The sequence below is a fragment of the Cydia amplana genome, chromosome 4 (assembly GCF_948474715.1).
Source record: "Cydia amplana chromosome 4, ilCydAmpl1.1, whole genome shotgun sequence".
NCBI lineage: Eukaryota > Metazoa > Arthropoda > Insecta > Lepidoptera > Tortricidae > Cydia > Cydia amplana.
In genome coordinates, this window is record NC_086072.1 from 14098740 (window position 1) to 14112569 (window position 13830).

The 13830-nt window shown below is 38.4% G+C and overlaps 2 protein-coding genes across 2 annotated transcripts in view; one reads left to right on the forward strand and one right to left on the reverse strand.

The window, feature by feature from the left end:
• Nucleotides 1-13830, forward strand: part of LOC134647261 (very low-density lipoprotein receptor) — a 256638-nt gene that overhangs the window by 7254 nt on the left and 235554 nt on the right. The gene's annotated exons all lie outside the window — the stretch shown is intronic.
• Nucleotides 1569-9367, reverse strand: LOC134647457 (uncharacterized protein K02A2.6-like). The gene is made up of 2 exons (XM_063501806.1): nt 9363-9367; nt 1569-5625 (listed from the first exon to the last, which is right to left on the reverse strand). Exons 1-2 carry the CDS (start codon nt 9365-9367, stop codon nt 2397-2399), a joined length of 3234 nt encoding a protein of 1077 aa, XP_063357876.1. The 3' UTR covers nt 1569-2396.

A 13830-nucleotide genomic window follows, 5' to 3' on the forward strand; every position in this document is an offset into this window, starting at 1 on the left:
ATTGGCACGTTGGCTACGGGGCCTGTTGCGTTTCAAGTCTTTAATTAATTGCAACCGGGTTGGTTCGGTAGTTCGACTGCGTAGAGGATCCAATTTACTTGCAAACTTACTCGGCGTTATATTAAGTGAAATGGAACTTAATTTATTATGATACCCTTGTATTCTCTTGATGCTTCAAGGTTATTTGGTTCATATTGCACAGATTGACATGGAATAATTCTTTAGGTATAGTTTGTCAAAGGACTGTCTAAATTCAAACATAGGCAGAGAGAATCATACTATCATTGTCTAACACTAGTACTAGCACCCAAAAGAAAAGGATGAGTATAGTTTTTTTTATTCTTATTTATTGACAAATTGGTTAGACCAACTATATATTGGGACTCGTCTCGATACGCTTGATTATATAAATACAACAGATACGTCATAAGAGATACTGACGATTGTGTTTATTTCAGCTGCTAGACTTGCTATAATATCGAAAATAGAGCGCAAACTTCTGTGCCATTCTACAATATTTACTAACGGTATTATAGAATTCACCTCAATATTTTTCTTCAACCTACTACCCATTTCCGCGTTTATTTAAAACTTGTTTGTGAGTAGGTGCGACTGACTCCGTTGAAATATTACGCAAGACTCAAGAAAATCCAGTCTTGTCAACGATGCCTCAGTTTTGGCAGTTTTGCTCATACGCTTTCCGACACACAGTTATTCTCACTTCTGAAAGTTGATTATTAACCAATAGGCTACTTTCTATTAAAAAAACATGCTAATCTGATGGTAACACTGAAGGTTGCAAAGATACCGTGCGATTACTTTATAGGATGATAGCATGATAACTGTTCAATTGAAGTGCTTCAATACACAGAGATTATTGTCCGTACCAAATCGTATAGTATGATAACCGCTCAATTGAGGTCCGCTGCCAAGTCCAATGCGACACTTAGCGCTGACCTCGATCCTGCTCTAATTCACTAACCATTTAGTCTCAATTGTCGAACCAAATCTAGCATCACTAGAGGCTGCAATCCGTAACAACTATGCCTAATCGGAGATCATTCATATACTGGTTCGTTAGGCGTTGCGCTATCTAGGTTCTCTAAATAACCAACTCTGCATTGGACCGTTGTCATTTAGCCTGACTGTCACTGCCCTACTGATGATATAGATAGACAGTGGTTCGATCAACGAGGGTGGGATATGGAACATTGGGCGAAATATAGCCATCTGTTATTTGACTTTGAAGCTTTTGATAGCATGTTAAGTTTGCTTTTTGCATGTGCCTGTCGGACATGTGCAGCGATAACGGGTGATTGGTTTCGATCCTGTATTAATTGTTGGCGCTGATATTGGAATCGTTTTAGTATGGTTGTATTCACATTGTCAGCTATAATTCTACATACGTGGACATTGTATTATATTAATAAGTATAGGATATTGGCCAGCTTCTAACGAATATTTATGACTTTTATGAGATTAGGCCGAATGTAGTATATAGGAATAGGTTATGTGGCGTGAAAGACAAACGAGCGCACTCAGTCAACACTAGTTTAATACTGGCTTGGGGTAGATCGACAAAACATCACATTCCTTCACCATTATTTTGAGACCTATAACAAACAAAGAAATAATTTAGAAATATTGTTTATAGTCAACTTTTTTTCTAGGGCGACCTTTTGTTGAGCAATCGATAGGCACGCCTGACTCCTTATCTATAACACTTTGTTCAGGGAGTGTCATCTCACCACCTTGAGATTGGCCGCCTGACCCTGATAACACAGCGTCCATGGTCGGCTGGTCGGTCGCCTCCGACCACTCATCATTCTCTTCCCCTTCCTTATTTCTCGTTTCGACATTAACCTCCAACTGAGGAGATGTGTCTGAGCTCAATTCTTGCGATTCTTCAGTGGCCGGTAGAATGGGGTATGAGGATGTTGGTTGGTCTAACAAGGGAGGCGGCGTTAAGGAAATTGGCTCGATAGTTTCCGATTGGTTCTTATTTCCTACATATTTAATTATTTGATCGATATGCCTTTTCGCGATAAGATCGTTATCTTGAAATTTAACAGAAAACATTCGGTTACCTATACAATCTAATATTGTCGCTTTCGACCAATAACCTTTACGACCTTTAAAACTCTTAGCCCAAACTGTTTCGCCCAATTCAAAACATCTACTTAGCTTTAATTGATTATCTGACTCAACATTGCGTGTAAACTTACACGGTTTAACTAAATCTAATCTACATCGTAAATCGCGTCCCAGCATAAGTGACGCTGGAGTTTTCCCTGTAGCACAATGGATAGTATTCCTATAATCAAAAAGGAACCCTAATAATTTTTCATTTAAATCATGTTGTTTTAAGTTACCGTCTGACAATAAAATACTTCGAATCATTTTTTACAACTTTTAACTGAATTTTCGGCTTGCCCATTACTAGACGGGTGGTAAATAGGCGATGTGAGATACAAAATGCCATTATTTTTACAAAAAGCATTAAATTCCGAAGAACAAATTTTTACATCATTGTCCGAAACAATAGTACACGGAAGTCCATATCTAGAAAAAATATACTTCAATTTCGATATTAGTGCATTCGTCGAGGTGCCACAATCCATGTTAACACATTCTAACCATTTGCTGAACGCGTCAATTACGACTAAATATACCTTTTGTCCTATAGATAAATAATCAATGTGAATACGCTCCCAAGCAGTAGCAGGGCGGGGCCAGGCGGCGGGAGCCGCGCGAGGGGGAGCGGCGCGTTGCACTGCGCACACGCTGCATGCCCCCACCCAGCGCTCGATATCGCCGTCGATACCGGGCCACCAAAACCTACTCCTGGCCGCACTCTTTGTTTTTACTACGCCGAAATGTGCTGAGTGGAGTTCTTCCAACATACGATCTCTAAACACGGCCGGAATAACGATCCTGTGCCCTCGAAATAAACACCCATTATGCCATTCTAAATCGGACTTGCATAAAAAGTATGGTTTAATAGCACTACAGTCTATTTTTCGTGGCCACCCGCTACGCATGTACTTGCTGACAGTCATAAGTACATCGTCAGCTGCTGTCGCTTTCTTAATATCGTCAAAAGAAACCGGCTTAATATTTCCATCTAAGAAGTTAAGGAAAGATACGTTATTATCCTGTTCTCGGTCAACGACCTCCCGCGTTGTTATCTGCAGCGGTGCACGTGAAAAATAATCCGCCACCTGATTATTCTTAGTATTTATATACTGTACATTATAATTGTACGCTGAGAGGATAATTGCGTATCTTTGTAAACGCGACGCTGTAGTGACTGAAATTCCATTTTTCTTTCCAAAAATAGAAAGCAATGGACGGTGATCAGTTTTTAAAATAAAGGGGTCCTGACGCCCGTACAGATATTGATGGAAATATTTTACTGCAAAGATTATCGCCGTGGCTTCCTTAAAAATCTGGCTGTAATTCTTTTCACTCTGTAAGAGTGATCTGGACGCGAATGCAATAGGCCTCTCTGAACCGTCAGGCGCCAAATGTGCCAATACTGCACCAAGGCCGGAGGGTCCAGCGTCAGTGGTTAAAACCAGAGGAGCCTCCGGGTTGAAATGCGCCAGCACACGATCAGACGCTAGCTCGCGCCGCACGTTGTCAAATGCAGCCTGTTGGCGCTCGCCCCACTGCCATTTCGCGCCGTTGCGTAACAGCTCGTGCAACGGGTGCAACAAGGAAGAAGCATTAGGAATAAATTTCCGATAATAGTTGACAACTCCTAGGAACTGCTGTACCTCATAGACATTTTTAGGAGGCGGGGACTTAAGTATAGCGCTCACTTTATCTTGACTCGTCCTGAGACCGTTTTTATCGATAACATATCCCAAATATGTAATGCTAGTTTGAAAAAATGCACACTTATCTCTTTGTAAACGCAAACCCGCGTCTTGCAACCTTTTCAAAACTTCACGAAGCCTAGCTAGATGGGTAGCCCGGTCGGGACCCGTGCAACATACGTCATCCAGCCAACACGTGACGCCCTCTATACCTGCCAGTAATGTTTCCATAGTACGCTGGAAAATAGCTGGAGCATTAGCGAGACCATACAACAACCGGGTATACTTAAACAATCCTTTAGGGGTATTTATGGTTGTTAGAATCTGAGATGATTCTGATAAACAGAGTTGATTGTAGGCATTACTTAAATCTAATTTTGAATAATGCTCCCCTCCCCCTATTTTGGCAAGAACTTCCTCTATCCTTGGTAAAGGATATTTATCAATTTTTAAATCCTTGTTTAAAGTACACGAATAATCTCCAGCTATTTTAAGTTTACCGTTAGACTTTAAGACCGGTACTATAGGCGTCGCGTAGTCTGAGAAGTTAACCGGAACTAAAATACCTACTTTGACAAGCCTATCCAGTTCCTCTTCCACTTTACCCTTCAGGGCAAAAGGTATTGAGCGCGGTTTGAAAAACTTAGGTACCGAATTTTGCTTCAAAAACAAATCGACCTCAAATTTATTAAATCGCCCTAACTCGTCTTTCCAAACATCTGGAAAATCATTAAGTAATTGTGGCAACTCATCGATATGCGGTTCAGGAGTTAATTTGTTATTGTCACACACCAACCGAATTTTAAACTTTGCCATGAAGTCGCGGCCAAGCAAGGGAGGACCGCCGTTTTGAACTACATAAATTTTCAAATGTTTGACGGTTGACATATAACAAACTCTCCCTCTAAAATATCCTAACGGTAAAATCTTATGGCCATTATAAAGACACATTGACAGATCAGTTTTATATAATTTCCTTTTTTTGAAGAACTTTGAATATAGTTCGTCACTAATAACACTCGCTCCCGAACCGGACTCCAGTTCCATCAAAATTTGTACGTCACTAAGAGTAACAGGCAATTTAATAGGTTTATAATTATCGACATACCTTCTTGCATTAAAAACCTCGCATTCTTTACACCCATCGGAGTCGTCCGATTCCGTTTGTATGCAGTGAAGCCTAGATTTGCCGCCACTGCCCCTTTTCGCACATACTTTTTTCAAATGCCCTTTTTGACCGCAACTTTGACACCGATACCCCTTAAACCGGCACTTTGCTGTATCGTGATTCTTGCGGCCGCAGACGGAGCACAAAGACGCGCCGTCGTCGCCGCCGCCATTGCCCGAAGTAGCGCGAGCGCCGCCAGCGCGGCCTGCGCTGGCGCGGAATACCGGCTCCTCCTTCACCTGCACCGGCTCCGCCTGCGCCACGTTGGCGCGCGCTGCCCGAGCGCACGCCGCCTGCTGCGCCACCTCCAGCGCTTGCGCCAGGGTTAGCGTTGACGAATCCTTTTCGAAAAGCCGATCACGCTCAGGACCCGACTTCAACCCCAACACGAAACGATCACGTAACAAGATGTCCAGCGCCGTCCCGAAGTCGCAATACACCGCGAGCCCTCTTAGCCGAGCCGCCCAATCTTCGAGACTCTCGCAGGTCTTTATGGTCGCCTCATAAAACTTCGCTCGGTCAGCGAACGTCGACCTCCTCGGAGTAAAATGTTCATTGAGTACTTTCACTAGGTCCGCAAACTTTACGTCTTCCACCTTCTTCGGATGCAATAAGTTGCTTGTTATTATTATTACGCTGCACAAACTTCTTCAATGATAATTTTAACTTGTAGTACGTGCTTTATCATGTAGCCTGTTCCATGAATGTTACAGAGAGGCAAAGCCAAAATTAAAAATATGTATCTGATTTATGAACATAACTCCTACGTTGAACGATTCCCGCGCTGTCAACTGTCAATGTCATTGTGTTTATTCATGTTAGCCTAGACCATTAGGGCTTAATAAAATATAACTTTTTTAACAGGAAATAATAGTAAATATATAATAAATATGTGAAAAAATAAAATATTAGTGTACGACAGTCCGACCAATTACAAAATTGGAAGAAAATACAAGAAGACTGAAGAAGAAAATGCTACTTTCGCGACCAAGGTCAAAGGCGGCGTCGTTTCGTGGATAGCATGACTATCCACCCGGACATGTTGCATATCAAAATAAGAATCTAGCAGGGCATGGACGTAGGTACCTACTTTTTATTTTAGGTCTGCATCATCATCTCCATCTCCGCCAGCGGCGTAGAGAAAAAAGCGATTTTCGCGTGGCGTATAAAAAGCAATCTGTGCCCTCCTCGCTCGCCAGCGACCGAATGTTTAATACGTATCTAAAATTCCGAAAGGGAAATAAACGCAAAGTAGGAAATACAGTGGACCCAGTATCAAGTGCTTATTTGTTCATGATTTTCGACGTTTGTGCTACTTGTGCATTCTGGATTTTTTGGAACACTATTCTAGCTAGGTGTATATCTGTCCGCTAACTGCACATGGTGACTGAGCTGTGCACTGCATTCTGGAGCACTATTCTAGGTGCGTCTGTCTGCTAACTGCACACGGTGGTTGTGCTGTGCACTGTGCATTCTGGAGCACTATTCTAGGTGCATCTGTCTGCTAACCGCACACGGTGGTTGCGCTGTGCACTGTGCATTCTGGAGCACTATTCTAGGTGCCTCTGTCTGCTAACTGCACACGGTGGTTGTGCTGTGCACTGTGCATTCTGGGCCACTATTATAGGTGTGTCTGTCTGCTAACTGCACATGGTGACTGAGCTATGCACTGCAATCTGGAGCACTATTCTAGGTGCATCTGTTTGTAAAATGGCTATACTAAGCTTTTTGGAGTACTAACCTAGGTATCTCTGATGATATTTGAACTTGGCAATCTTTCACATACTAATACTAGGTGTGTTCAATGCCAGTATATTTGGGACATTGTGGTGTTGTCACTTATTCCTTACTAACAGCACTGAGATATGGCTCATATCCTACCTGCCAATGGCAGTGGACTTAAGGCCACAAGTCTTGCTAGAACTGGGTTTTGTGGCCCCATGAGTTAATCAATGTGGTATGCCAAATTAGGCCGTCTCTTGATATGTACTCATCTTCAAGTAGGTGAATTAAAATATTTATTCTTATTTCAGCAAGCAAGGAATTAAGCGAGTAAATCTTGACATCGTGAGACGGAGGCACCAGAAATCTGGATATGGAAAAATCCTAATAAGACAACCTCGTTGTTTGTTTTTTCAGATGTATAATTAAGAACATTACAAAACCAGTATGACCCAAACAAGATTATGCAAAAATAATCTGCGCTGTAAAATTTTATTGGCAGCGACTTGAACTGCGGCTGGTGAGATGCTTGTCAGTAATGAATAAGGCTAAGTATTTGTTTGCTAACTGTGATGATTTAGCTCTCAATCAATTTTGTGCTGCAACCGGCTGTCGCTTTTAAGTGACTGACTTTCATTTGTGTGACTGTCATCACTGAGAATCTTCGCTAAGGCAGCGGTCCTTTAAATACTATTAAAGCACAATAAATGGCATTAGAGATTTCTTTAAAACATGCTGTCGACAAGTGATATTATAAGAAAATCTAACAGAAAAACTAATAGCTTACGGCCCGGTACTTCAACTTCAAGGGCTCGATTATCAATCATATTTTCCAATGTATGTTTAAAGTGTTCATTTAACATTACAACATACAAAAAACCCTGGTCAAAAGCAGCGATAAGGAAGCGGAGCAACACTTTCCTCTCTGCAGTCACAATGTGGTCGCACTCAAGTGACATTACAACAGCCTGTGTTCATTTAGAACATATTCTCAAAAGCTGTGGTTTATTTAAATACACTTCTTTAATTGCAGTGACATCATATTTACAAGGATTCTGTCATACAAAATTAAATTTTTGTCTGTGCTAATACCTAGAGGTATTCCGAAATATGATCAATTCTGTAAAATTGATAGTCAAATACTAGAAAACTATGTGACTGTGATATATACTGTGTGTATATGCCTATGATGTCCTTATAAAATAATGTACACTTTATACAGTTTAATATTGACTTCAATATTTTCTCTACCAAATCCTAAGAGAAATAAATACAGATACCTATAGAAGAAGTAAATTTATTGCAACTAAGCAGTTTAAGTCAACAGGGAATTGGAACTGTTATGAAACTAATGAAGTAATGACATAAGTCCTTTTATTAGACTATTAGACTAGGTGTCGATATGTGTCAGACCTTTCATGAAGTGTCTAAGATCTAGAGGTCACATAATGAGCAATTGTTTAGATTATATATCTATTGTTGAAGCTTATTATTATAAATGTTATTTATACCATGTAGGTGCATACATATACAAGATACACTTAATTAGTCTTGATACCATTACCTATATGGAGCTATAATCAAATGAAATTAGCTCCTTAGTACTTACCTCAGAAAGCTGGGTAATACTATAATTATTTATTTAGCCGATAAGGATAAATACAAACTTAAACAACAGATAAAGTCCTTTATATATTGGTCACATTGTAATTAGTTTTAATGAACTTTGCTCATATAAATGGGTTGTTGTACCTATAACTACAAGTTATAGGTACCTATAACTACAAGTTATAGATATTTAAGTTTGGCTAATGAATATGGTTATGTGTGTATTTAAAGAGCTGAATAGATAAAAGTACCTATACTGAATTTCGTATATTTTAAAGAAATACAATGCCAATATATCACCTAGTGTGACATAATTTGGTGGCTAATTAAAATAAAGGGTTATAAATATATATTTTTTCCAGATATTTAATTACTTACGGTAATACTTACACCCGTGTGGAAATTATTAAATAAGCCTAATAGAATGAATTAGGTACATTAATTTTGTTCAGGTTATGGTGGTCTTGTTTATGTTTAAAGACCCTCTTTTCCGGTTTACCACACTGAGATACATCTGAGAGAAGACAACACAGCTATCGCAATTATTTATAAACCGGTGAAATGAAATACAGTATTTTTGATGTCTAGGAACATTAGCAGTGGTGTGAAAAGAGAAATTACAATATTCTACTTAAATGCTATATGTGCTTTAAGTGTCATAAGCTGATTGAGAGAAAATAATGTAAGATTTCAGATTTAACGCAAATTAAATTTGAAATTCTTACAACATTTTGGAAATCCATATACCTCACGAGTTATTGGTTATTATATAAATATCCTGGTGAAGTAACCCAGATGTTTTTTCTACATAAGTAGATGCTTTTGCAAAAAATATTTTATCTATGTTTTCCTTCCAACTGAAACGAAATCTAAGGTATTAAAATTTAGGAAAAGTAGAAGGCATCAAGGCACGGTCATTGTAACTACTCAGTTTACAAAATATTTACACGCATATGTACATATAATTGTATAAGATTTGCGCCCCAACTCTCATTTATAAAAACATATTTTATTAACTGGTTTCAAGTTTCAACAGCGGTTACCCCATTATCCATTATCCTGGTTACCCCAGTGTTATCCAGGAAGTGCCATCAGCCATCACTGAAGGAGAAGAGGAAGAGGAGAAAGGAGTACAGTACGGTGTAATCCCTTGCGCCCAACACCGTCAAGCACACACACACACACACAGTACACACTTGAAATACTGGTGTATGTTATGTAAAAATAATTACATTAATTATTTTATGGCATCTGTTTCAGAAGTGCTTGCCGTTTTTAATAGCATTATGTAATGAGGGTATAGATGTGTAAATAATTGTAAATCTGCTCTTGTGCTTTTATTGGGGAATAGGCTCTCCTCAAATGATAGAATTGAACACTTTATGAAGAACGTTTTTTCGATTACACCAAACTCAACCTTAAAGTGTGACCTAGTACCCTTAATCGGTCTTAAATTGTTTATTAACAATGTCACCAACTAATGAAAATCATTCATTACAGGATTAAGAAAAAGTAAAAAATTACTTTATCACTTTTATTAGCTGTTGTGATTGTACCTATACAACGTGCAAACCCTGTCCTTGAAAAAATATCAAACTTTACTGTTATTCTGATTGATAAATTTCAGCAACCCTTGCTATCCATAGCATTAATTTTTTCAGGGAAAACACTAATTTCAAATTGAATGAGGTGTAAAACATTGATTACCTGTATATATAAATAACGAACAATAATATTCGTGATGGTAGTTAACTTGTTAGTGATTATTTATTGCCCTCAGAATCATGAAAAAATCACTTCCCAAACGATTTGTAGAGGGATTACATAAGTCAACTCTTAAAGATTTGTATTGATATATTTTTATTTTCATCACCTATTTAACCTGTTATGTGTTGTGTCAACCGTAAATCGTTTAGGAGTTGGTGGAAGAAAAACATCAAGGTGGAGTGATTCTTGTAATGATTTTTCTCAATTTCATAATCATGGTTCCATCCAATAATTTTGGTAAATCCTTACTATGATAAATGAGAAAATAAGTGTTACTTAAAGGTGTAACCAACAATAACACACTGCCAAGAGTTGCTTATAGTTGTTGTATTCGCCAACAGATGCATCTCATGCTATCCTTTGATTTCTTTCCTATAATAATTAAGTTGTATGTGGTATTTGGTGGTATAAATGAAAATACTTACCTATTAATAAATAAGGATCAAATTATTTTTGTTTCAACTATCTATACTATACGATAGACAGTTTGATGAAATGATATCACTAGATCTCTAAATAATGTTGTAAACTAAATATATATATTTTGAAAATAGTTAATGATAACTAAAAAGGTACCTAATTTAAAATGAAATAATAAATCATTGTTAATCAATGATTTCATTGTTGTAATACAAAGCCAAAACAAACTTTGAATACTTATCTCTAAACATCTACAAGTTAAAATTATCATTGAAGAAGTTTGTGCAGCGTAATAATAATTGGAAATTAAACGAACTTACCTGTAAGTGAAGTTCATTTCAATTATATTAGCTGCACAAACTTCGAAATGATAACCCATCCCACCCAGTACCCACGTTGTCCTGAGACAACCAGGGATTCGTGTACCTATAATCCCTGTCAAAGTTATGGCAATATTGGCTTTGCTGAATTGGGGGCCAAGTTGTTCCATCTATTGGCATATTCACTGCCAGCGTGAGCTAAAAGCATAGCGGATACCATATGTTTTTTCCGCTTTGTAGCGATAAGTACCTAAGAATAGAGAATCCTAGCGGGCTACTGGCAGTGAAAGTGTTATGTCTTGGCTTGTTACTCTAAACTAAATGACATTGACAGTTGACAGCGCGGGAATCGTTCAACGTAGGAGTTATGTTCATAAATCAGATACATATTTTTAATTTTGGCTTTGCCTCTCTGTAACATTCATGGAACAGGCTACATGATAAAGCACGTACTACAAGTTAAAATTATCATTTCGAAGTTTGTGCAGCTAATATAATTGAAATGAACTTCACTTACAGGTAAGTTCGTTTAATTTCCAAATATATATGATTCCTCGGAGAAATGAGTTAGCAACACCGCGCACTTTTTTGCATCGTCACTTACACTATTCAGTAACAAAAATTGGCTAAGTCGGCTGTGAAAAATTTGCCAGTCCTGTGATTTGTGATCAAACACTCCTAAATTACCGACGAAATTCGCCATCCTCGCGCCAAAATGTAGTATATAGGAATAGGTTATGTGGCGTGAAAGAAAAACGAGCGCACTCAGTCAACACTAGTTTAATACTGGCTTGGGGTAGATCGACAAAACATCACACCGAAATATTGACATTGTAGATATAGATCCTTTAAAACTACTACTTATAGGTATGTGTAAGGTGACAAATTGACCGACTCAAACAAGTGGCAATAATAGTACAAGCCGTAATGAATTATGTGATGAGTAGCAAGTTAATAGCATGGTGTGGTGATGGTGTGAAAACGCCGAAGTGAAAAGGCTGGGCAGCAAGGTTGCTGCCCACCTACGGGTCTCATAAATTCCGAAACTGTGGAAGAGTAGCTACTCTTCCACAGTTTCGGAATTTATGAGACCCGTAGGTACTGTTGCTACAAAGTTACATGTAAATTGGATCACTTTTACACTTCAGTATATGTATACTTAATCAGATATAAATATTCAGGTAAACTTGCTGAAGAGCTTCGAGTTAGCAACAAATGGCTGAATTCGCCACCGAACTACACTATTCGTCTTGATTCGTAATATATTTTCGTATATATGTAAATCCCATCAAAAACATTACATGTAAAAAGGTGCCAGTCTTGCACGGCTTTTACTACAAAAAAGTTTTGAGATATAATGTGAAACCAAGTTGGTTATTTTAATCAGTGCCAGGGGGTATTAAAACCGTATCAATAAAATATCTTTAATTTGTAATACGTATAATGACTTGGCCATCGCACGGCTGCATAATGACATAAGGATCATCGACACCTAATTGAACATAACGCTAGCGCTAATTGCAGTTTGAGCATTACACATATTTACGAGTACGGTACGAGTAAAGCATTATGTGCGATTGCCAAGTTATTATATGTATTACAAATTAAAGATATCTTATTCATACGGTTTTAATACCCCCTGGTACTGATTAAAATAACCGACTTGGTTTCACATTATATCTCAAAACTTTTTTGTAGTAAAAGCGGTGCGAGACTGGCACCTTTTTACATGTAATGTTTTTGATGGGATCTCATCTCTTTTTGTAGACAGTCCTTCTTTTCGGGTACTCATACACATACATGTGGATACACATGTCATATTTAAACACATCTTCATTCATACTCACATCGTACATCGTTGTGTACCTTTACTTTACCTACTATTTGTAGGAACTGCAACAGTAACTTTGTAATATCATATATTTATATGGGATTACAAACTTACTTAATGCAGTTCTTAGATCTTTAAAACGTGACTGATATTGCAATATTTTTAGGTTTTCTATGGCTTGCTAACTAAAAACTACTTATGTTTCAAATTTGAAACTTGTGGGTATGCTAGAAGTATGAGATCGAGAATGATGATCGGTGAGTGTATGAGTGAGTGAGTGAGTGAGTGAGTGAGTGTGTCAGTGTCGAAACTAAGAAACTTTGTTTCTGAGAATGTATCTTAAGCTCGTATTTATGTCACTGAAAATTCAGGGTTCAAGCTTCAGCCAGCACAAAATTACAGGACGTCGAAAATGGCCTGAATCGCTTCGAGAAAAGGATGGTACGGCCGTGCCTCTTTGTTTTGCTCGACTTCGCTCGACAGACAAGAATTCGCCCAAACTACGCAATATATAGGTATTTTGATTTCCCGTAACTTTACGTCTCCAGAGTAGAGTAGAAGAGTATCGGCTCCTCTTGTTTGAACTTTAAAATTGTATTTATTTGAATTCCATTGCGAAATCACGAAAAAATTGTCCAGTTGTTGTCATAAACATGGAGTCTAGTGGACCCTAGGACATTGCTTCGCGTTTAGGGTTGAAAAAACCCGGAAAGTTTCCCGTTTTTTTCTTAAAGCCATGTTTTTTTTTAGTTTTATTTGAAAAAAAAACAATGCCACTTAGTTTATATATTTTTCCGAAAAAAACAAAAAAATAGGAAATATACAAAAAAAGCACTTTGAAAGAACTTGTGAATTTTTGCCACACCTGCTTAGTTGTGTGTTTTGTTAGGGCCACCCCACATCTGGCGTCTTTCGAGCGTCGGCGTCGGTCAGCGCTATGGAAAATGACGTCGCTGCGCAGTTGCGTCGACGTTGCGTCGACGTTGCGTCGAGCAGGGCCATAGAGTTGTAGACGCCGACGAGACGCCGACGCTCGAAAGACGCTAGATGTGGGGTGGCCCTTATCTAAAAGCTGGCTGGCGATCGTTTGTGAAAATGTCTATTGACTTTGAGCTGTCGTTAGTTTAAAAATGTTTTATTTATTTCCCAAAAAAAAAACTAAAAAATACGGAA